The sequence below is a fragment of the Taudactylus pleione genome, unplaced genomic scaffold (genome assembly GCF_031769625.1).
Source record: "Taudactylus pleione unplaced genomic scaffold, aTauple2 ptg000039l, whole genome shotgun sequence".
Taxonomy (NCBI): Eukaryota; Metazoa; Chordata; class Amphibia; order Anura; family Myobatrachidae; genus Taudactylus; species Taudactylus pleione.
In genome coordinates, this window is record NW_028284441.1 from 12,773,575 (window position 1) to 12,799,498 (window position 25,924).

General features: G+C 43.8%; 1 protein-coding gene across 1 annotated transcript in view; it reads left to right on the forward strand.

Moving 5' to 3' along the window:
* The window catches only part of DOCK11 (dedicator of cytokinesis 11), a 362,537-nt gene that overhangs the window by 218,820 nt on the left and 117,793 nt on the right, over positions 1 to 25,924 (forward strand). The window contains exon 47 of the mRNA XM_088453072.1: positions 19,583 to 19,705. Coding sequence (XP_088309198.1) covers positions 19,583 to 19,705 — 123 coding nt within the window. The remainder of the gene's footprint in view (positions 1 to 19,582; positions 19,706 to 25,924) is intronic.

A 25,924-nucleotide genomic window follows, 5' to 3' on the forward strand; every position in this document is an offset into this window, starting at 1 on the left:
AGACCCTATAGCCTCTTTGGCAGATTTAGATTTTTTTTAAAGTCATATACAGCAGTGAAGCAGAGTGGAGCAGATACAGGGGGTGATTCATCTTCGGACAGAATTGCAAAGCTGCACACAGGCTATAGATATATGATATATGCACACAGGCAGCTTTGCAATTCCGTCCTTGCTAATATGTAGATGCAGCAGGATGTGTATGACACCCCCTGCTGCATTTGAGATCCCAGCACTGCGACGGCGGTCGCAGGCTGGGATAGATGTCAGCCAGCTGAATAAGCAGTTATACATACTGTTTAATTGGGTGTTTCCAATCCTCAAAAGCATCATCCGCATATATATTTAGATATATCTTCACACATCTTTGCTGAACAGCCAAACAGCCTGTCGTGGTGCGCCAGGTCCCGTGCAACTCTGCTAGCGCTGGGCGACTTTTTTGCTGAAAATTCGTCTTAAGGCGGATACACACTAGACGATGTACTTCATGAGCGATATTGTCAATGTTTCCCCTTGAACTTCCGGGCTCATCTGGGCAAACGACTTGGGGCATACACACTGAATGATATAGTTCAGTGACGTCACCCTGTCACATCCCCGATCTTGCAGAATCTGAGTATGTCGTCAAATTGTCCTGCAAGTTCAGGCAATGGAAGACATGGCATGCCAGTGCATTTGAACGCCGTTGCACGGGCGTGCATAAATTATCCGCTGCGATGCCTTATGCAGCCTGAGCACTCATAGCGTGCGATGAAGTTAGCAATACCTGAGTAAGGTCAGAGCTTGTGCAAGTATCAGTGAGGCTGCGATGTTACCAATGGTTTTGCAGTCTTGCTAAACATTCCGGATGTGTGTAAGGTAAGGTGGGCGTCCCTATGTAGTGCTGTGACGGCATAGCGATCGCAATGGATTAGCATACCATCACAGTGAGCCTGCATGCATAGTCCCTATTGCAATCGAAGTTGCGATCCGTAGTGAATCAGGCCCACAGACTCAGATATACAAGTGTCGCATATCAAATTATTCAGCTCAGTCTCCTGCATTTTCGGTTAAAAAAAGACACCCAACGCTAGTGTTAGAGTCTGTGTTTGTTGTGGACCCAGGGTGGAAACAGGAGTAAACACCTGAACAGGTTTAAACTGAAAAGTAAGTAGTTTAATGTGGTTTTTGGTAGAAATGAACAAAAAGATAACTAAAGTCCAGTAATAACAAACTAATAACTGTAGCAGGAGGAAACTGTAGTGAGTGGGAATAAATAAATGTCCAGCACGGTGACAGAGATGAATAAGGTGAAACCAGATAGGCTGTAAAGGTGAAATGGAAATCCGGGTATGCAGAGTAATGGCTTGAGAGGAATATCCGGAAATGCTATGATGTTGGCTGTACAGGAATGGGTCAACTGAGGAGACAGGTCAGGCAGGAGTGGGTCTGATGGAAGGTGCAGGGTGATCTCTAGCAGAGTGCAAGGCAGAGCGGTGCAGGTTGCAGGGAGCTGAAGGCAGACAAGGAGCTAGGGCAAGCACCGGAACACAGGTCTCAGGTACGTGAGTGCAGGAACTCTCTCTCACAGCCGCCGCTGTGAAACACATTGCACTAGCAACTACAGGGTGCTCCAAACACCCTTAAGTACCCAGCAAAAGAACGTGATAGGCCAGAGAGAGCAGGTGACCCACAGACGATTGGCCTGCTATGTCACATGGCCAAAGACAACATGGTGGTGCCCAGATAGCCGTGAGGCGGAGACGCCACTAGTCTTACCACTATCAGGATGGCCCAATGCTGGCAGACTTCTGCGTACAGCCAATGCCAATCTCCACAATCCAGCTCCCCTGCCAGAAGGACCGCGCCACAGTGCCCTCACCGGTAAGGACTGCAAACCTCCACGCCGCGAAACCTGGGTAGTGACAGCTAGCAGAGTTGCACAAGGACCTTGTGGCTCACTCACGCCAGGCATCTCACGCCACGTGGCGTATTGAGGCTAGATGAATGAGAGCACACCTGTAATTTAAGTTATTTTATTACTACTCCATTTACTTCATTAAATAACTGCAGCGGATTATCAGTTTCTGCTTTGGGAGGCTAGAGTAGGATTGTTTTTGCAATATATGTCACCACAAAACTTTAATGCAAATGACTTTATTATTCATACAGTCTATGCAAAGGGGAGGACAAAAAGTGAATACATGGGCTTCACAAGTACAGGCTGCTTAACATAAATTACCAAAGACTCAAGTGGTATTACAATTTATATATTACTAAACAGAGTATGTTCAAAGGCACTAAAATTCTTTGCTTATTTGCGGCTTCCCCTTGTATTAACCCACTCTTTCTTCAGGCAGATAAATATAGGAATAACATATTAGTGGGCTCCATAGCCACCTAAAAAACCACCTTGTTACAAATAATGATAAAAAAATATATAAATGTTATCCCAGATAAAATACGAAAACATTAAGGATCACATTAGGTTACCTCCAAGTTTTATATACTATATATACAGTATAAAGCACACACAGAGGAGTATAAATGTTGAATTGCAGTCCTTCAAAGGGGTGGGGCTTATATAGAAATGGGTGGAGTTTCACCACTGTAGGATTTTTGAGGAATATCTGGACGAGATTTTGATCGTTTGGGGGTGGATTTGGGGCGGGCCATATAATGTCCTGATTCAGTCTCATATTGGAAGGTATGGGTATATTGGCACTATGCAATAAATGGTAATAATTATATGTGTCTGCTTGCCAGATTTCTAATAACATCCACCATTTTATTAGTTCAATTGGGTTGTAGTCAATGCCAACCGCCGGCTTTTCGACTGTGAAATCCCGGCATGGGACTAATGATGGGTGTCTAAATATCGACGCCTATCATCACCCCCACGCCGAAATCCCAACGCCCGGCATACCATTCGTAGGTAAGCCGGGCTTCGGGAGCACTTAGTCACGGTGGGGAGGGTTAGGATTAGGGACTCCCAGGGGGACTTCAGGTTAGACCCCTCCCCACCCCCCGGGAGGGTTAGGTTTAGGCTAGGGGAAGGGGGGGTTAGGGTCAGGCACCACCGGGAGGAGGTTAGGTTTAGACTCCCCCCACACCCCCGGGAGGGTTGGGTTTAGGTTGCAGGGAGGAGTGGTTAGGTTTAGGCACCCCTGGGGGTAGGTTAGGGTTAGGCACTAGGGGGGGGAGGTTAGGGTTAGGCACCCCTAAAGGAGGGTTAGGTGGGGAAAGGGGTGTTACTTACCTCAGTCAGGATCTTCAGCTGCCGGCCTTCCGGCGTCAGTATTTCATCCGCCGGGCTTAGGTCCGGCGGTGACTCTTACCAATTCCTTTCAATTGTATGTGGAACCTGATTATAGGCACATATGTAATGGAGTCTATCCTGTGTTGTCTTCACTGTTTGGCAGACTTTCATTTACTAATCACAGATTACCGTACACCATAACAAAGTGCTTTTTTACAGACAGATAAGTATGTGAACTAGTTGGGTTAATATTTTAAAATGGTAAATTTGGAGGGTCAGCTATTTATAGTCACTCCGTACACATTGGATTTCTGTGGTTATTTTCAGCAGTTGTGGTACCTTATTATGATGCATTTAGTTGCTTTGCTCCTTGCACACATCTCCATTTATCTGGCCTGTTAACCATTCATCAGAGTGTTCTGCCTTATTATGAGTGTATGTTTTACTGTACCAACTTACTGTACACTTTAGTGGAATAATAACTTGTATCAGTGCCATATGGACTGCTCATTAAAGTTACCAGAGACCTATATTATATTTATATTATATTTATTACAAGCAAAAGAACCTAATTCTCTCTTTATTGCCCTCTGATATCACAAAATCATGAAACAAGTATCGCCAATTGTATATTGAGCTGTCAGATATATGTGCTAGATAAAATATTTTATATCAACTTCACTATATGTCTATGTAACAGGTTTTCTGGTAGGCATTGTATATCCCAGTTAAGCACTGAAGCTGAGATTAAAGAGGATGTACACACAACCATAAACATATATGTTATTTAACACCTATCATTTGCTGGATCGCTAGCTCTTATTGTTCCCGGCAATACAGTTTGTTTGTTTTTTAATCCTCTGCCTTCTGTTTTCTCCCCTTCTCTTTCCCTCATATCCTGTCTCTGTCTCTCCCAAATTCTCCATGTTTTTACCCCCCCATCTCTCACCATTTGCCTTACTTCCTCCTTTGCCCCCCCCCTTGTTTTTTTGCCCCTTCTATCCCTTGTCTCTCTCAACCCCTAATATACTTTTCTCGCCTGTTTTTCACTAAAAACATGCGCATTTATGCTCCCGGCCAACTCAGCATAGCCCACAATTCTGTGATCATGCCCTCACTGAGCAATGCCTACGTGAGAATGTCTCTGTACAGCCCAGTTCAATTGCAGGTCGAGAACCAGCTGACATGCATACATCTCTGCATTGCCCATACTCTTTGTTCTAGATGTGTAGTGTAAAAACACACAAGATGCGCTCTGCAATTAGGCGTAAGTCCTACTGTGCATCAGTCCCCAGTGATTGCGCTGAGCGAAAAAAATTGTGCGTCCCAGAGACCCCTCACTTGGAAAAATTGGGGTCCTACTACACTGTATTTGGGTCCCTTCACATATTATGGAGGGTGAGGGCAGGCAGCAGTTGGGACAGTCTTGGGGGCAGGTAGCAGTTGGGGCAGTATTGGGGGCAGGTAGCAGTTGGGATACAGGGAGTTAAGGGCAAGCAGCAGTTGGGGTACAGGGGGTTAAGGGCAAGCAGCAGTTGGGGTAAAGCTGGTGTAAAGACAGGGAAAAATAGCTTGGGCTAGAGGGGAATTAGGGGAGGCAGAGCTGGCGGTGGGAGGGGTAAGTGCAGTCAGCAGTTGCGGCAGTGCTGGGAGCAAGGAGAGGGCTAGGGTTAGGAAGGGGGAAAGAGTGGTTAACAGCTGGGGCAGTACTGGAGGCAAGGAAGATGTTAGGGGCAGGCAGTACTAAGGGTAGGGAGGGGGCAAGGGTAGATAGCTGGGGTAGTATTGGGGGCAAGGGGGAGATTAGGGACAGGCAGTGCTGGGGGTAAAGTGGGTAACTGGGAAATACACACAGCTACACAGTCGGGTTAGTATAGGAATGCATACAGTTACGTAGTCAGGATTAGGAGGTGGGGGGCTCACAGCTGGCCAGTAATACCCGGAGAAGGGGCAACACAGCCGGCTAGTAGCGGGCCACAGACAATATGTGCAAAATAAAAAAATATATATTTTTTGCAAAGTAAAACCAGCTATTGTCAGGTAACTAGAAATACAAATGCACACACCCGAAACGTATAGCTGCGTGACTAAATTACCGGACATCGATTTGGGAGTCACCGGCAGCGTTATCCATGACAACGCCCCTGCGGGAGAAAAGGGCGGGCTGTGCTGCAAGAGTTTTCTTAGACTAGGTTTCCTGAGCACTAGCGGAGAGTGGCAGCTGCAGAAGGCGGACACGGGGATTCTGGAAGTTGTAGTTCAACTTCTCGCATCCATCTCCAGTCAGCCCGTCTCTGTCCAAGCGGGGGAGGAGACGCTGCTGGCAGCAATAGGTTGGTGAGAATCTGCCGGCGGCGGTGATGATTGGCTGTTGCGGCACTGCACACAGCGCGTCCTGCGGGACCCAGTCAGTTTTAAAATCTAGGGACCTCATTCAGGGTCGGTCGTTGCGGCCGCTCGGTCGTACGCAGCCGATGTTCGCTAAACTGCACATGCGTAAAATTCGCAATGCGCGTGCGCAAGCTAGCTGTTACGATCAGAAATTTCTCTCCCCTTGAACACAGCCAGGTCATTAGTTTGAGTGACAGAATGAGGCGTTTGTGGGTGGTTACAGGGGAAGGTGCTTGAAAACGGAGGCGTGGAGATCCGAACGCAGGCGTGCCTGACTATGCGAACGGCGTTTAATGGGAGTGCATAATTAACAAAGTAGTGTCATGGCACATGTGACATGGGAGGTTATTACACTGACTAGATCGTAGTGCTTAAGAGAGGGTATGGTCAGCCTTAAGCACTGCGATCAGCTCCGATGGGTCCCGATGGTCGCGATTAATCCTTATAACACAGGAGATGACGTGTGTTGTGATCGAGAAGGGGGTGTGTTTTAGTCTTACGACCGCTTCTTACCCTCGGTCATTCAGCTAACGATCTCATCTTAGCGACGCAACTTGCGAGTGCATCATTTGCATATCCGGCCCCTTTTCCCTTACGACCGTGCGGCCGCAACGACCGACTCTGAATGACGTCCTAGGTCCCCAACTTCCCGTAGCACGTAAAAATGTGCTATAGTGCGTATTTTGCGAACACTGGTCCCACTGTGTTCCTCCCTACTGATTTGTCTTTATACAACACTCTCTAGCTCTTCCCTGTAGATGCTTCTCTCTGGGTACAAGAAAATTCCAGAGGGTGGGGTTCCATCTGTTCAGTCCCAGGCTTTTCTTTGGTCTTTTCCAGTTTTGGAAACAAGGAAGGAAATATATCACTTTAATATAGGCTTTATTGTTAGTATGCATAAAAAGTTACTGGGAGCTGATGCACTAATCAGTAACATATAAATGTACAGGACAATATTTGATTTTAGTTATTTTAAAAAGTAGTTTATATGTTTTTTTCTATCCTTGCAAGCAATTTGCTTTGAAATTCTTAATTTTTTTAGACGCTTGTCTTTTTATATCTATCTGTCACCAGTGGCATGTGCCTTCAGCAACAACTTTGCCCACTTTATCATGAAGCTCTATCCACTTTACTATTATTATTATCCTTTATTTATATGGCGCCACAAGGGTTCCGCAGCACCTTACAAAGTACATAAGCAAATGATCACGCAATAAAACAGTTATTAACAATAACAAACTTCTCATGTAGCCACATTCAGAGTCCGCAAACCATTATAGTCCCCAAATCAGATGGGTCTCCCTAATGTACTGCTGGAACACATCATGAATGAGAAGTTGAAGTTGGAAAGTTTAGTTACTGTAAATATTAGATATGAAATCAGTTTTCTTATGTAGAAAGAAGAGTGACTCATGGGTCCACATTGAAGGGTAGAGGGGCAGGTTACGTACCACTAACAACAGTATTGCTTGTTGTGGGGTATTAAAGTAAGCCCCCCTATTGAGGCTGAATACAGCTGCAGTGAAAAATAAGGGGCATGTAGTTGAGCACAAATTCAACCACAACAATCACTGAAAGTTCAAGGAATTATAGTATGGTTTGATACCAGTAGAGGATGTGGCTACATCAGTTAGTATGACACTATGCAGAATTTTTCTTTAATCACATGATCAATAAAAAAAAAAAACACAAAAATACTTAAGGTCGAATTCAATTAGAGGCAAAATTGGCTGATTCCCCCCCCCCAAAAAAAAACAGGTGAAAATGGGAGGAAAAAAATAGGCGAAAGGTTTTCACCATCTCAGACCAGGTGAAAAACAATGCAAAATCCCTATTTTTGCCTAAAAATGTGGGGGTTTCTTTCAGAACCCTTTGGACACCCACCCCCCTAATGATAAATTACCCCCCCAAAAAATCCTAAATTGTATACTTTGGCAAAAAAAACAACCGGACAAATTTTTGGTGAAAAAAAAAAGACGTGTTGAAAATTGGTTTTTCGGGGGGCGGTATGGATGTGTCAAGTGTTATAAACATCACGCGTGGCTGCAGCAGGTGCTTTTTTAACAATTTTTAAAATTGCGCTTTTACGACACGAAAATATACTTGCACCCATTTTAACGTAACCCCAATTTACGTGGAACAGTAATGTCCTGGAAAAAAAATTGCGTTTTGACGTTATTTTGTATACGCAAATTACTGCCGACGCAATTTAAGTCCCCAAAATACTTTTATTACAGCCAATCGTACACTAAATAAATTCCGATGTCAGCCATTTTTTGGGGTACAGACGCAAATTCCTAACTTTTTTGCCTATTTCTTTACGACCCTCCCGTTTTTTTTGGGCAAAATCGCCCGATTTCGTCTCTAATTGAATCCGGTCCTTAGACATTGTGGGGGACGGTGAGGATGCTGTGTTTGATGTATTGATGGGAAGGGTGTTAGCTTGCAAATCTTTTTGGTTTGGGAGTATTCATGGCATTTAGTTTGTTCCTTATGAAAGATAGTTCAGAGATCATTTACAACCTTATTCTACTGTAACAGCAAGACAGTATCAGAAATTCCCCTCCCACCACTGTGAGAGGAAGTGGTAAGAACATTTCAGATGTGCAGAAGTAACAGCTTCCAAGTGAAAGTACCTAATGAATTGACATTGAGGATGAACCGTGGAAGAACAAATCTAGGGTTTAGGAGATATGAGGAAGCTTTACAGGTACATAGAGCCCAATTCAGAGATTTACGCAAAATGCAATATTTAAGTAATTCTCCAATGTTCTTTGATCTGCGCAGGAGCCGCACTACGCATGTGCAGATTAGGTCCTGCTACGTCAGTCGCAGTGCTCCAAAAGCTGCTGCATCCTTGAACTGCTGCTGGTGTTTGGGGACGGGGAGCGTTGCAGAAAACGGGAGGTGTCTGCCCAGTTTTCTGGGCATGCCGAAACAAGTGACTGTGGGCCTGATTCAGAGCCGCTCGTAAGCGGCCGCTCGTTCGCTCCGAGTGATGTTCGCACATCTGCGCATGCGTATGGGTTGTAATGCGCATGCGCCAACCAGTCAGTGCGGTCGGAAATCGTGTGCTCGCAAAATAGCGAATGCCTGCTAATTTGAGTGACAGGATGAGGCATTCGTGGGTGGTAACAGGGGAAGGTGCTTGAAAACGGGGAGCAAAGATCCGAATGCAGGCGTGCCAAACGGTCAAAACGGGCGTTTAATGGGAGTGCATAATTAACAAAGCAGCGTCATCGACCACGTCACTTGGTTGTCTTTTAGCCTGAACTGCTCGCATGATTGCAGTAGGAAAATGCTACCACAAAAATAGCGAGCAGTTCATACGCCTTTCGATGTACTCGATTAATCTAATAAATAGCGGAGATGACGTATGATGCGAGCGGCCAGTGGGCGTCTTTACAAAATAGCGAGCGCATGTTTCGTTCGCTCGTTCAGACATAGAGGCGTCAACAGACCGCAAAGAGCGAGCGTTCTATTTAAATATCCGGACCCTTTTTCTGAATGAGCGAGCGCAAATAGCGTCCGGCTCTGAAGCAGGCCCCGTGTCCTTTGGCGCAGCTTCACTAGTCCCGGCAGCATGATTTTTCTGGATGTCCCGAGTAACCTGAGATTTACTCAGATGTCCAATAACATGAAATAGCGAGTCAGAGTAGCCGATAGTGGGTGTATTTTATACCTAAGACGCCTCCTGCAGCTTTTACTAAAAGTCGATTTTAATCGATTTCAAATAGATCAACATAGATGATACGTTTCTGGGGCTAAATCACACCTTTACTAACACTTAAAAAACCAAATATAAAATTGTCTGTTAGTAAATGTGTGATTTAGTCCCAGAAACATTGATGTTGATCGATTTAGATCAATTTGGAATTGATTAAAATCGACTTTTAGTAACTATACCCCTTTGTGTCATATACTGTAGTGAGGTCACTAGTTTATAATGTTTTATAGACTGCATTTTTACAGATATTTTTGCATTCACTATTTAAAGGTGACCAGTATAGAAGTTGTTGCCTAATTGCAAAGCAACATTTCTACATTAACACTCTTTTGTGATAACCTTTAAATGTGGAAATATATTGTTTTACTTCCTTTCTTTGTAATTTTCAAATTGAGATGATGTGGAGCTACTTATTAATAGTTTGTGTTAACTAACAATCTGTAGCACCGCTTGCCAGGGCCGTAGCTAGGTCAAAACGGGCGTTTAATGGGAGTGCATAATTCCAGCGCACAGGGCACCACAGGGCAGGGGGTGGGGTTTGGGCCTGTCAAATTTCTGTTTATTATCGTTCTTGCTTGTAGCTTCCTCTTATTTCATCCCCAGTATCTCCTGGCCTCTCTTCCCTGGCCCTTCCCCATGGCTTTATTGGATGCATTATGGGCTTAATTCAGACCCGCTCGCGAGCGCTGAGTGCTCGCAAGCGGGTCGATGTTGGCCCAGTGACGACGGATACGGCTCCGTCGTGCGCATGCGTGAGACAAGGATAATGACGGGCAAGCTGTCGCTATGGGTCTCGCTACAAAGGGGGCGTGCTGTCGATGGTGAGTGACAGCACGCCCCCTTTGGTGGGCGTGCCGGGGGCGTGGCTGGCCAGACGGAGGCGTTCCCATTGGAACGCCTACCGTCTGGGCCCGGCCCCACTGACATCACAAGTGATGTCAGTGGGAGTGCTTTTGGCTCTGATAGAGCCAAAAGCACTCCAGGGCTTGCGGCAACTAGACCCTACCACAAGGGTCTCGTCGCAAGCCCGATGTTCACGATGGTCTTGACCATCGCGACCATCTTTTTGGCCGCTCGCTATAGCTGTGGGTGGTCACCCACAGCTATACGAGCGGCCAGGAGGCCGCTCTAAAATTCAGAAGGACGGCCCTGATTCAGAGCGAGCGCTCTGTCAGAGCGTCCGGCTCTGAATCAGGGCCTATGTCCCTTTGAAAAATGAGGGGGCGCCAATGCTCTTTCTGGCACAGGGCACTGAAAAGTCTAGTTACGGCTCTGCTGCTTATCGCAATGATACAGATTTTGTCAATGCTGGAATTTACTTAGTGACAAAAAGCAAAAGTTCTTGTAGCTAGGTAATGCCATCTTGAGATGGCGTTACCCTATACCCTGAAATGGAGACCTAAGCTGGATAGACGTCACTTCATTCCCACATGGGTAAACTACTGCGCACATGTGGGGCCAGTGAGCGTATTGTACTGTGACTGGTAAGTATAGAGATGTGCTCGGTAACTGTGCTCCCTACATTGTGGCAGTTCTGCGGAAACAACTTTTCTAGGTACATACCGCCGATATTATCACCCGTATGTACCTGATAATTAGCGGTATGTACGGCATCACGGATGCAATGTTTAGTACATCCCGCCCTGGGTTGCTTATACCCTGCTGCTTACATGAGTGTTACAAATGCTAATGCTGTGGCCCATTCTTTTCATACTGAGTCGCCCATTTGCAGCGATGCCAATCTGTGTGCATTTAGACAAACCATCAGTGTACCATCGGACGCACCATCGAAATTTGCACCAGCCCCATAGCAAGTGCAATTTTTCTCAATGCACCAACAATACGCTAGCCACTTCCATGCTGTCTCCCAGGAACTCCCACTGACATCCACAGCTCTTGTGTCCAGAATTGTTCTTCGTCTCGATGTGGTAACCAACGGGATGCATGCATGGTGCGACTTGGACACGTGTAGACTTACAACATCGGCCAACTGTGTGTGACATAAACACTGCATCCACCTCTGAATCAGGCCCTAAAACTGCTCTGTTTGTTCTATTATGTATATTTACATATATGCTTAAGGTATACATACTACATAAAAACCAGCATCAATGGATCCACTCATTGTAGCCAAACTCAAGCTGGGTGCACACTATAAGATATATTGTTCGCAATGGATCGAAATGACCATCGCACCCTGCTGCACATCAAATGGGAAGATGTGACGGATATGCTGTATAGTTTACATTAAACATGTAGCGATATATCGCACCATCGTACAATAGATTAGGCAGTGTGTATGGTGATGCAACATATCATTACAACACATCGCCTACATGCCTGATATGGGCAACACTTTCAAGTGTACTTTTTCAGTCACTAAAGCTAGGTACACACCTGAAAGATATGAGAAACGAGCCATGTTTTTTTTATTTTCTGACAGATAAAACTATCCTGAGAACATCCTATTTCCAGTGTGCACACTACTCAATTATCTTTGCAATCTAAAGGATTACCTCTCCTAAATATCTTCAAATGTGACGTTTTTAAATGAAGTGTCGGGCGTAAAAGTTGGATTTATCATGTACGCACTACACTTTCAGCACAATGACAGCAGATCCGAAAGAGCTTTAAACAATAATAGTCCCTGGGTGGTGTGTAATAATTGCACAGTGTGTACCCAGCTTTTAGACATACTCATAATCATCTTTGCATATGTTCAACCTAAAATAATCCTCACTTGAAAATTAACACTATGTGAAGCAGTCTAGTATGAAGGTCGCTATGTATTATCTTGGTAAAGAAATGCAATTTGTTCATTAGATGCTGCATTAAAAAACAAAATCCAAAACACGCTGTAACAAGACATACCCAATAATTCCTTAAATGGCAATTGCCTTGGATATCAAGTCTTATCTCTCTACAGATCACATAATTGTATGATGTGATAAAAGACTGCTTTTCTGCAATATGTTGGTACATAAGCGAACTGTTTCGAAGAGTGATTGGTACAGAGTCTATGGGAAACTGTTAAACTTTCAGCATTGCACAACACAATGTCTGTGAAACAGACATTAAAAAGAAAAAAACAGAGCAAAACATTGCCCACTGTGGCTTTGTAAGTAAGTGGCAAACAGTAAAGAGGTCAGACACTGCTGCTGCTGTCTTCCTCTCCAGGCACAGAGAAGGAAGTTAGATAACAAATAGACCACACATAATAGGAACTTGTTAATAATTACACAAAGTAAACACTAAGGACCTGATTCAGACCCACTCGCGAGCGGCTGTCCGCTCGCAAGTGGGTCGATGGTCTGCACTGAGCATGCGCACGACGGAGGGAGCTCCGTCGTGCGCATGCGCCAGACGCGACGAGCGAAGGACTTTCCTTCGCTCGTTGTGTCTGATCACAGGGGGTGTGCTGTCGATGTTGATTGACAGCACGCCCGCTTTGGTGGGCGTGCCTCCCTGACGGGGGCGTTCCCAAGGGAACGCCTACCGTCAGAAGCCGGCCCACTGACATCACTAGTGATGTCAGTGGGAGTGATTTTGGCTCTGATAGAGCCAAAATCGCTCCGGCTCGCAGTGGCGATGGTCGCGATGGTCACGACCATCGCGGCCATCAAACTGCACGCTCGTATAGGCTGTGGGTGGTGACCCACAGCTATACGAGCGTCCAGGAGGACGCTCCATAATTATGGAGGGCGGCCCTCATTCAGAGCGTGCGCTCTGCTCAGAGCGTACGGCTCTGAATGAGGGCCTAAGATATGAAATGGATCTTGTCAAAATTGTGTAACCTAAATTCATAGTTGTCTCCTTTTTCTACATCCCTTCTGGAATCTCAAGTCCAAAATGTAAGTAATAATTCCCAGAGCCGTAACTAGACCTTTTAGTGCCCTGGGCCAGAAAGAGCATTGGTGCCCAACACACAATTTTTAAATAGGGACATAAGACGTGCGTCCGAAAAAGGGGCGTGGATTCATGGGGAAGGGCCATGACTAATCTGATTTGTCCCGTACAATGATGGATTACTGATCCTGTTGTGCCACTGTTATACAGGTGTCACTGCCAAATACAGTGTGAATCCAATAATTATGCAGTATAACCAGCTCTAGATGTAGGAGAGCGCTGGTGAAGCTGCACCTGTAGCAGGATTTGTCTATCAGAACAGCAGTGCACAAGCCTGGAGCCTGCAGTGTAGATCACAGACTGAAGATATAGAAAGAGTGCTGCCTGTAGTGTATATGCAGTAAATATCAACAGTGGGGAGATCTGTGTATGCAGGGGCAGAACTATGGGAGACAATGGTGGCGCTTGCCCTCGGGCTCCAGTTCTGAAGGGGCACCTCCATTGACCACAACATATTCACCTCACTTAGGGCTGTAACTATGTACCTGGCATGTACCAACACAACTGCCCAATACATGGCATCCCTTCCCGGCACCTGAGAAGCCACCATACACTAGTGGAGAGCTCCATGTCAGACCATCAACTGCTGCCTTCGTCTATCTATAGCCTGTCTGCATGCAAATTGCTGCATTACAGTGTCAGCGGCTGTGACGGGGGGCCCCAAATTATAACTTGCCTCCGGGCGTCTGGAATGAATTTACACCACTGTGTGTATGTACCCTGCGCCAGCAGCTGAACTCACCGGCAGGGGTACTCAAGGTGTGCTGGTAACGCCTGGGTCGGGAATCGGTGGCTGTGTTCAGTGCTGCTATCAGAAATTGTGGGTTAGATAGCTCAATGTGTAAGGTGTCTGACTGCCATGTAAGAGGTGATCGGTTTTGAAATGTGTGTGTTAAATAAAAGAGGATGTGACTGAAGGTGCTTGGGGAGTTGACAAGATGGATTAGGAGTAGATGGGGATGGCCAGGAGATGCCGGGGATAACAGAAGAGGAAGCTACAAGTGAGAATGATTTTAAACAGAAAATTGATAGGTCTGTACTGCGCCCCCTATTTACGGCACTGTTGATTCCTGTTGAATATCTCTCTGAACTATTTGTACAGTGTATTGATTATTAGATAATCTAAATTCCATCATTGCTGCAGAATATCTCTTTATGAACTATTTGCACAGTGTATTGATAACTAGACCAAGTTGTTAGCTTTGTGTTATTCATTGCTTGTTTGTGTTAGGAAATTTATTGCTAGCTATTTTAGTGGGAGGGTATTGGGGGCTGATTGTAATCATTGCATACACATGCCAGCCATCACTATTTAAGTTTCATTGTTAGGCTGCAAGCCTTTGGCTGCTGGTGCATAAAATGTAATTTAAAAGTGCACTTTACATTTTTTACCTAATTTCGGTGTTATACCGGCGTTAAACAGAAGGAGAACTCTCTAACTTCAAACCATCCTAAAACCAAACATTTGGACAAAGTATAATCAAGAAATGTAAATTCAAAATCTCTTCACTACAAGCAACTGCTGCTCAACTCATCTTCCTCTCCAAACGCTCTACATCTACCTCTCCTCTCCTACAAGCCCTCCACTGGCTCCCCTTCCTTTTCAGAACCCAATTCAAGGTTCTCACACTCTCTTACAAAGCCCTCACCCATTCCTCTCCCATTTACATCTCTGACCTCATCTCCCTTCACTCTCCTGTCCGCCGTCTTCATTCAACAAATGCACGCCACCACTCATGTTAACTGATTACTTCCTCCCAATCCTGCCTCCAAGATTTTGCCTGTGCTGCTCCCCACCTTTGGAACACTCTACCTCTCCCCATTCCAAATCTCTTCCTAACTTGCTGCTTCCTCCCTGTCCCACTAGTTTATCTTCCCTTCTCCTTTTAGAATGTAAGCTCTTTCGAGCAGAGCCCTCTACCTTCTTGTGATTTTCCTTTCTTTATTTTCATCTGAACATCTTACTCCCAACTAGGGCACTTAACGCTTGGTTGCTTAAGCTCTGTCGCTTATTTGGGTGTTATGGTCGCTTATGTAGCAATGTATATTATCCATGTCCTTGTATTGTACTCTTAGTCGCTGGTCCCCTATTTGTTTATGTACTTTGTAATACGCCGCGGACGCCATATAAATAAATGATAATAATAATAGTCATTTACATTAACAGGTTCCCCATGTCTGCATTTGGAATCTCTTATTATTGGAGCTGAAGCTGTTTATGCTGTTGGCTCCTATTCCTCAATCTCAATGACCAGCCTTGCTTTACTGTGCTACTTGAGTGAATGAAACAAGGGTCTATTTGTTAATAGTCCCCTTTCCCTAGTAGCAAGGTGGTTTGTTCTATTTCTATCCCTGTGTATTGGGTTCGTATAAACATCCATTTTCATTACTATGTATTAAAAAAATATTGCTGGGTCTGGTAGAGAAAAGCATGATACATGCAGAAACACGTCCAGCTTTTAGGAGGATTTCTTAATATTTGGCACCAGCAATACCATTCACAGAGAATCTACTGTAGGCTGACTCCATTTGAAATATGTGCACTTCAGTGCTGCCTAAGTTAGGATTCATAATTTCCATTAACATAAGCTGTGATTCAAAGGATGATGACAGCAGCACATTGTGAACAAAGTGGGCTGGAAGAACGGAGAGACAGAAACCTTCTTAGGAGCCTTGGAGAGAGATTTAGTGGAAGGAGATAAAATACCAATCAATCAGCGTCACTTTACAGGTTGTGTTTGAAAAATGACAGTTAGGAGCTGATTGGTTGGTACATTATCTCCTTCCACTTTATCTCTCTCCATGGCTTAGTACATAGACTCCATAGTCCCATTAGACTGCCTAAACTAACTCTAGTATTCTTATCCCTAACACCTTTAGTAACACAATACTTTTCAATCAATTGCAAAATTTGTTAATATATTTATGTACTGCTCACCAAGAAGTGCGTAAATGTAAACCTTTCCCACAGTATACAACAATTATTAGGGACTGATATATTTCATTACATTTGTGACCTGTTATTCATTGTGAAAGTATCAACAAATATTTGTATTCATCTTAATGTGTGATATTTAATTAAATGATGTCCCAATTGGGTAATATTAATCTTATGGTATTTATGAGCATTTTTTTTATTTTAAGGAGAGTTAAAGCGCATGCTAATTTACATATTGTATTTTACTTTGGCTGGTAAACCATTATGTTTGATGAAAGAAGGATATTAAAGAAACAAAGGTATAGCACTAACATTCTGTTAATTACATCTTATTAATAAGTTTAATGAATGCTGAAATATTTGTGTGCAGAGTAGATCTGTTTGTTGCAGAAATGTTGGATGGATGATTGGAAATTCATACTTACTACAAAATGTGCACAATATCGGCTCTTTGTTTTGAAAAAAACAAATGTGCAGCAGGTCAGATCCAGTCTTCCGATCCGACTGTGCCGTGTACACACGCTGAAATTATTCTACCAAGCAACTGTAGGCTGGTTTATCGGCTGGATTATTGCAAAGGGGGCCTGATTCAGAGCCACATGTAATGCCTGCTTGTGCGCGAAAATCCCTAATAACTTGTACGGCGCATGCATCACACAGTGTGTACACAAAAGGCACAGTTGCGATTAAGACGATTGTTACCAGAAATGCCTTGGAAAAGCGCTCGGGCAGTGACTGGGAGGTGGCTATTAAGACTTATGGAGAGGGTCCGTCTTATGGGTGTGTTATGAGAGTGTCGCAAGCGTTGCTAAAGTACACAGACGCTTCACCATTCAAATTGAGGGACATAATCAAACAGAAATTTTGCAACTGCCAAAGGGCTGGTTCAGGTTTTCGATGGTACGACCGATGGTGGCATCTAAAGACGCACCAGGCGGTATTACAGCACAATTCCGATGGTTTTGGGTCTACGCAGACGTAAGACCCATTCTGTGCACGTGTAACCATGTGTTCACATACTTTTTACTTCCGTGCACGTTAAGCAGCCCTTCTAGGCGTGTAGGACGCACAATCAACTTCTGATTAAACTGATATGCGGCATGCCTATATTGTGTGTGTGACTGTATCTCCATGCAAAATTCTACGCTACAGTGTCAAAGCCGCTGACACTGTATGTGTGTGTGTATGTATATATATATATGTATATATATATATATATATAATAAAAAATTACAAAAAAATACCTTTATCCTGCACCAAAGGTAGACAATATGGCAGCTCCTCTCCGTGAGACCCCTGTTAGTAAGCCCATACAAACATCCAAAAAAGCCTCTCATTTGGATATTTTTTTTATTTTTCCTGGACACTGAAGGAAAAACTAAAAAAGTTACAGTGTTAAAGAAAGTTGCCGTGTCAGAAATAGTTTACTGCACAAACTGTATGTAATGTGCATCTACAGTCAGGTCCATAAATATTGGGACATTGACAGAATTTTCAGATTTTGGCCTCTATTCACCACCACAATGGTTTTGAAATGAAACAAACAAGATGTGCTTTAACTGCAGACTTTCAGATTTAATTTGAGGATAATTACATCCAAATCGGGTGAACGGTGTAGGAATTACAACAGTTTCAATATGTGCCTCCCACATTTTAACGGGCCAAAAGTAATGGGACTATCAACTCAAAAGCTATTTCATGGACAGGTGTGGGCTATTCCCTCGTTATTTCATTATCAATTAAGCAGGTAAAAGGTCTGGAGTTGATTCTAGGTGTGACATTTGCATTTGGAATCAGTTGCAGTCATCTCTCAATATGAGATCCAAAGAGCTGTCACTATCAGTGAAGCAAGCCATCATTAGGCTGAAAAATCAAAACAAACCCATCAGAGAGATAGCAAAAACATTAGGTGTGGCCAAATCAACTGTTTGGAACATTCTTAAAAAGAAAGAACGCACCGGAGAGCTCAGCAACACCAAAAGACCCGGAAGACCACGGAAAACAACTGTGGTGGATGACAAAAGAATTATTTCCCTGTTGAAGAAAAACCCCTTCACAACAGTTGGCCAAATCAAAAACACTCTCCAGGAGGTAGATGTATATGTGTCAAAGTCAACAATCAAGAGAAGACTTCACAAGAGTGAATATAGAGGGTTCACCACAAGATGCAAACCATTGGTGAGCCACAAAAACAGGAAGACCAGATTAGAGTTTGCCAAACAACATCTAAAAAAGCCATTACAGTTCTGGAACAACATCCTATGGACAGATGAGACAAAGATCAACTTGTACCAGAGTGATGGGAAGAGAAGAGAAGGAAAGGAACTGCTCATGATCCAAAACATACCACCTCATCAGTGAAGCATGGTGGTGGTAGTGTCATGGCGTGGGCATGTATGGCTGCCAATGGAACTGGTTCCCTTGTATTTATTGATGATGTGACTGCTGACAAAAGCAGCAGAATGAATTCTGAAGTGTTTCGGGCAATATTATATGCTCATATTCAGTCAAATGCTTCAGAACTCATTGAACAGCCCTTCACAGTGCAGATGGACAATGACCCGAAGCATACTGCAAAAGCAACCAAAGAGTTTTTTAAGGCTAAAAAGTGGAATGTTATGCAATGGCCAAATCAATTCAGTGACCTGAATCCGATTGAGCATGCATTTCACTTGATGAAGACAAAACTGAAGGGAAAATGCCCCAAGAACAAGCAGGAACTGAAGACATTTGCAGTAGAGGCCTGGCAGAGCATCACCAGGGATGAAACCCAGCGTCTGGTGATATCTATGCGTTCCAGACTTCAGGCTGTAATAGCCTGCAAAGGATTTGCAACAAAGTATTAAAAAGTGAAAGTTAGATTTAGGATTGTTTAGTTTGTCCCATTACTTTTGGCTCCTTAAAAAGTGGGAGGCACATATAGAAACCGTTGTAATTCCTACACCGTTCACCTGATTTGGATGTAATTACCCTCAAATTAAATCTGAAAGTCTGCAGTTAAATTACATCTTGTTTGTTTCATTTCAAAGCCATTGTGGTGGTGAATGAAGGACAAAATATGAAAATTCTGTCAATGTCCCAATATTTATGGACCTGACTGTATGTGCTTATTTGTAGTGGTCAGTCAGAAGGTTGATATATATCATTTGTATCTTAACGTATCACACTAAGGGGTGTATTTACTAAAGTGAGAGTTTTTAGAAGTTGCCCATAGCAACCAATCAGATTCTACTTAACATTTAATTAGCACCTTCTAGAAGCTAATAGCTAAAGTCTGATTGGTTGCTATGGGCAACATCTCCATTTCTAAAAAACAGTCTCTTTAGTAAATATACCCCTAATTCTTAATAGTAGTTTTCACTTGTACCGTTTTTCTGTCCATCAGGAGGTGCTGGTGGAGTTACTGGAGCAGTGTGTGGACGGCTTGTGGAAAGCAGAGAGATATGAAACCATCTCTGAAGTCTCAAAGATGCTTATTCCAATTTATGAAAAGAGGCGAGAATTTGAGGTTAGTAAAAATATGTTGTGCTTGTTTGCCTTATATGGTTTTATTTGCTCTGGCACCATCATGTATGTTTTTCTTATGGAAGCTTTATGTCTTTGGGGTGGTTTATACATACTTTTCATAATAATATCATTATTTCAGCATGCACCTATTTCGATGTATTTTATGGGCAATATTCTTTTTCACATGGCTTCTGCATACATACACTCCCACTGAGTGTCTTTTATGGAGTGCTGGTCAAGTCATGGACACTGCCGCCAGGAGATCTACAATACAGTATAGTGCCCCGGTACTAGGTGGTGTTTCCAAGATTGTGAGAGCATGATAAAGGTCCTTTGTGAATACCAGGGCATTTATTACATGCTGTGCTGCCCACTCAAGGGGCGTGGCCGCACAGGCCCCCTCTAAATTGTCTGAATGGTACCGGTGACTGCAACTCAGGCTATTACATAGGAGCCATAAAATTAGAGTGGCTCTTAGTCTCTTTAAATGTAGATTAATATTTACAATTTGGACCTCATTTAGAGTCTCTCGTTAGGGCACGCTTGCTCGCAGGGAGCGATAATCGCACATCTGTGCATGCGTATAATTCTCAGTGCGCGTGCGTAAGTCATTCGTTGCGATCTGATTTTGCTAGCTCGCAAGCCACTTTCAGGTCGCTGCTTTGAGTGACAGATAGTGCCATTTGTGGGTGGTAAAAGGGCAAGGTGCTTGTAAACGGGGGAGTGGTTGTGCGAACGCAGGAGTGTCTGGCCGCCAAAACGGCATTTAAAGAGCGTGCATAATTAGCAAAGTAGCGTCATCGCACACGTGACTTGGTTGTTTTTCAGCCTGAACTGCTCGCAGTGCTTGGGGTAGGTTAGGTCAACCCCAAGCGCTGCGAGCAGCTCCGATGGCCCTCGATGTTCACGATCAATCAGACTCTTCCCGGAGATGACATGTGCTGCGAGTGACTGGTGGGAGGTTTTATACTCCAGCGTACGCTAACTGGCGTCGCTCACTAAGATATAGAGGGCGTCCTTACAGCGCAAAGAGCGATCGCTTGATTTGCATACCCGGCCCCTTTATGCAAGCGACCGATCACATCTTGCAAGAGACTCTGAATGAGGTGCTTTATGTAATTGTCTCTGAAAACCAGTATAGACTAGTACTGAGATTGTAAACTCTACAGAGCAGGGCCCTATTCACTCGTGTCCTCTTTCCCTCAATAGCCACATCACCAGCACACCTATGTCCTGCACCTTCTCAACGAGCACTTACAGACGTGTCCTCTTTCACCTAGCATTTGGTGCGACTTAGACGATCCGCCACTGATAACTTGTACTTTTCCTGAATTTTGTGTCTTATAAGCATTGTAACATCATACAAAGTTGCTTACAGTGTACCACTGACAGTAGATTAGTACTTTTGTTCCAAATAAATTGTTGCATTGGTATGAGGCATGGGGCGGATCGCTTCTATAGAAACTCTGTCTTTTACCTTTTTACCCAGATTAGATATTAGTCACTCACAGAAGTACATGTATTGCTAGCGTTAGTATTCAGGGTATCCTTGCACTGTACTTTTGTCACATTTGTAATGCGAAAAAGATGTATTTGGAAAAAATGTCTCTTGTAGAGCGCAAAATTTTGATATCCGTGGCGCACCAAAAGGGGCTATTTGTCGGGATTTAAGGATAAGTGTATATAGACACATCTGTACCCCTTTGTCTCTTATCCTCTTTTTGTAGCTCAGGTTCTATTTATTCAACAAAAGCTCGTGATAATTTGCTCTCTGTTCTGTCCACTAACTTCTCCTGAGCTTATTTTAAATTTTTAGTGAGATGCTTGGCCCCAGAGCCGCAACTAGACATTTTGGTGCCCTGTGCCAGAAAGCGCATTGGCGCCCCCCTGGCCAAAAAAAGGGACATGGTCTCACGGGGATGGGACACAATCGTAATCCCAATTTAAATTACACAACACACAGTAGTACCCTTTATATGTGTTATTCCACACAGTAATGCCCATTACACATTATTCCGCACATTACTGCCCCTTACAAATGATTCCACACATTAATGCCCCTTACACATTATTCCACACATGAATGCCCCTAACACATTATGCCACCCAGTAATCCCCTTTTACATTATTTCACACAGTGATTCCCAATGCACATTATGTTACACCGTAATTCCCCTAACACATTATGCCACACAGCAGGGTGGGAGTTACAGGCTGCACTTACAGGATTTTTTTCTGCGTTAAGTCTGGTGCGCGCTCCCGCTTATCCCCGTATTCAATATAAAATTATCAAAAACGGGAACCTCCGAAGTTGGATTTGCGTAAAGTTACGATTTTTTTCCATAAAAAATTTGTAAGACCCCCCTAAAGTTGTAAAAACATGGGGGATCACTATGGGTACCCCCGTTTTAGCCTTTAAATGAAAGTCGGGGATTTAAATAGCCGCAGCAGGTGTTTTTTTCCCGACATTGAAGAAGTGTTGCAGAAGAGCACTTAGGTTATTTTTTTCATTTTTTAAGTGGTCCCATCAAATTTGGGGTACATGAAAATGGGTACTAGCATATTTTGATGTCCCTAAAGTAAGTTTTTAAAAATTCTGCATTTGTGCACCTGCCGCTACTTTGCGCAATGAAAGGACATTTTTTTTTTAACATTTCCTTTTAAGGGGACATTCCCAAAACTACAGGCTATTTTTTATAAGCCTACACCTCCAAACCCCTATTCTGCATTTTTTTCACTTGCTATAGTGATTTGAAAAATTATCCCTGTTTTATTAAAAATGCCCCTTGACCCCATTTAAGGAAAAAAACGGGAATTTTCGGGAAATATGCCTGGGACCCCCCTAAAGATGTCCAGACATTGGGGATCACTATGGGTAACCCCGTTTTTGCCAGCAAAAGAAAGTCATGTTTTTAAATAGCTTTGCCAGGTATTTTTTCCTGCTGCGGCTATTAGAAACCCTGACTTCCTTCAGTAGTTAAAAATGGGGGTACCCATAGTGATCCCCCATATCTAGACATCAATTGGGGGGTCCCTAGAATATTTCCCGAAAATTCCCATTTTTGTTAACCTGTAAAAAAAAAACAGTAAAAATTTAGAAAAAAAATGACATTCCCCCCTCCAATAGCCAAACCAGCCCCAGGCTAGCCAGCCAGTGGTGGTTTCTAAAAATACGGGGAAATGTGTAGGGTTCTACCGTATTTTAGAAAGCAACACCAGGCTGCAGGGACTAGTGCTGGTTTTAAATATAGGGGGCAAAAACGACGTGGGGTACCCCCTATATTTAAGACCAGCACCAGACCCAACCGACCGGGGTGCAATGCCACAGCCCGGAGACCCAATCACCGGGGCTCCAGGTCCAAAGCATTACACCCCAAGCCGGTCAGCGCAAGCCGGTGATCTCGGGGGAGTCTGGGACCCCCCAAAAAAGGGTCCCCCCTCTCCCGAGCACCAGCAGACATGCGGCACCTGTAATTTCACTGTAAAATAAATAGTTAAAAAAAGACAAAACTCACACACCGTGCCCAGTATAAGTTTATTACATACACCTACCCATTCACACATACTTACCTATACCAGAAGTTTCTGTCCCCTTGTCCAGTAGATCCTTACAACTTGGCCCTGCAAGGAAGATTTCATACTCACCTACATCCAGAGCTGGTCTCCGCAGTAATCCATGGTTGTTTTAAAACAAAAAAACGAGTTACCCGATCCACGCTACTAGCTATGTGTATGTGTGTTGTCACACATACAGATAGCTCCCGAATGGCCGCTGTCGGGACTTCACGGGGCATTGCAGTCCCATCAGCCAATCAGCGGCAGCGCTGACTGTAGCGCGGTCGCTGATAGGCTCCGGCTACTGACAGTTCCCACGTGTTCGAGTCACACCACGTGGGAACTGTCAGTTGCCGGAGCCAATCAGCGGGCGCTCTACAGTCAGCGCCGTTTTTGCCCCCTATATTTAAAACCAGCACTAGTCCCTGCAGCCTGGTGTTGGTTTCTAAAATACGGTGGAACCCTACACATTTTGTTCCCCGTATTTTTAGAAACCACCACTGGCTGGCTAGCCTGGGGCTGGTTTGGCTTTTGGGAGGGGGACCTTATGTCATTTTTTTTCTAAATTTAAAAAAATTTTTTTTAAAGGTTAACAAAAACGGAAATTTTCGGGAAATATTCTAGGGACCCCCTAATGATGTCTAGACATGGGGGATCACTATGGGTACCCCCATTTTTAACTCCTGAAGGAAGTCGGGGTTTCTAATAGCCGCGGCAAGTGCATAAATGCGACTTCGAAGAAAGTGGTGCAGAAGAGCATTTAGAACTTTTTTTGCAAAAAAAAACTATGCCCAGCAAATTTGGGGTACTTGATAATGGGGGTCAGCATATTTTAAAGTTGCAAAAGAGACTTGAAAAAATCGTGAAAAACCCACTTGCGCAAGGAGCTGCAATGAAAAAAACACCTGGGGCATACTTGGGGACCCCTCCAGAGTCAAGTTCGCTATTTTTTAACTTTGTTCCCCAACATTTGTTTTTTTGGCCCCCAAATTCAAAGTGCTTTTTTTGGGGTGTCCCGATTTTTTTTTTTTTTTGACACAGATCGTTTCAAGGGGTCATTCTGAAGGGTGCAGGCTATTTTTTTTAAACCTGCACCACTAAACCCCAATTCTGCACTTTTTTTCGCTACCTATTTAGTGGTGAAAAGTTATCCCCGTTTTTTATCAAAGACTTTTCAAAACTGCGATAAGTCTTTGATATTGAATACGGTGTAAAACTAAAACCAGTGATATTAACGCAAAACGTTAAAAAGTGCGATATTAACGCAAAAACTGACTTATCGCACCCATATTGAATACCCCTAATAGTGTACAAAGTACTTAGGATTAGTTTCTTGTCGCAAAGGAATTAGTATAAAGTCACAGATGAAGCATAATTATGCATGACTCAGGTCACTCATATTGAACCTGTATTTTTGCCTTTTTGCACAGACTGCTACTTTTGCCTCAGTTTTGCTACTTTTTCCTCAATTTTGCATCTTACTTTGCTTATAGTATACTACAGTTAGCACTTAGGATCAATATTTTTGTACCAATGGAATTTGATTGAGAATATAAAGTACTGTATATGCATGACACAAGACACTCGTATCGGACCTGTATTTTTACCCTCGTTTGTGTACTTTTTCCTCAATCTTCTTACTTTTTACTCTATTGTGCAACTTTTTCCTCAATTTTGTGTTTTCGATCACTACAGCAGGGGTGGGGACCTTTTTTCTGCCAAGGGCCATTTTGATATATAGAACATTATTTGCGGGCCCAATGCAGGCCACACCCCCTCCGTGTTACAGCAATGCCCAGAGTATCCTGGGAATGCTCCGGGGAGCTGTAAGGGCAGAGGTGTGACCATCTGAAGGGTCCTAAGGACGCTTTTTTTATGTTATTCACATACTCCTTAAAAGGTGTTTCCAAAAGCCCTCTTTTAAAATTCCCCACCACTAAATAATAGTACAGTACTTAGTCATGTTTGATTTGTATAAGATATAAGGTTATGTGTCATGTGTACTAGATATTGTAAACTGAAGTGGCAAAAGTAATGGGATAGGTGCCTAGTATCGTGTAGGATCTCCCCTCAGAGTGCAGCAACTCGACGTGGCATTGATTCCACAAGTGGACGGAAGACCTCTGGAGAGATGCTGACCAATGCCGTCTGGATAGCTTCCCACATCTCCCTGATATTTGTAGGTGTAGGATCTTAGTTGCAAATGGACCTTTTCACCACGTCCCATAAATCCTTGATTGAGTTCATGTCGGGCAAACGTGGTGGCCACACCATTCGTCGGAACTCTCCAGAACGCTTCTCAAACTAATTCTGGGCATCTTGGGACTGATGACACTGTGCATTATCCTGCTAGAATATCTCATCATTGTGGGGGTACATAAAGTCCATGAAGGGCTACAAATGGTCATCTAGCAATGCAACATTTTTTGCACATATACAGTATATATATAGATTTTGCTCCTATATCTTATGGAAGCTAAAGAACACTGCACTGACCTGCTGGATATGCGTCATGTACCTCCTGCATTAAATGTGGATGTGATTATAGCCAGTATCGCTATTGTCTGTTCCCATGGACAATTCTGGCCAGATGCTGCTGGTCACGATCATTAAGCACCCGTAGTTGGCCACTGCAGTGTCCATGGTGGGTGACAATGCCTTCCAT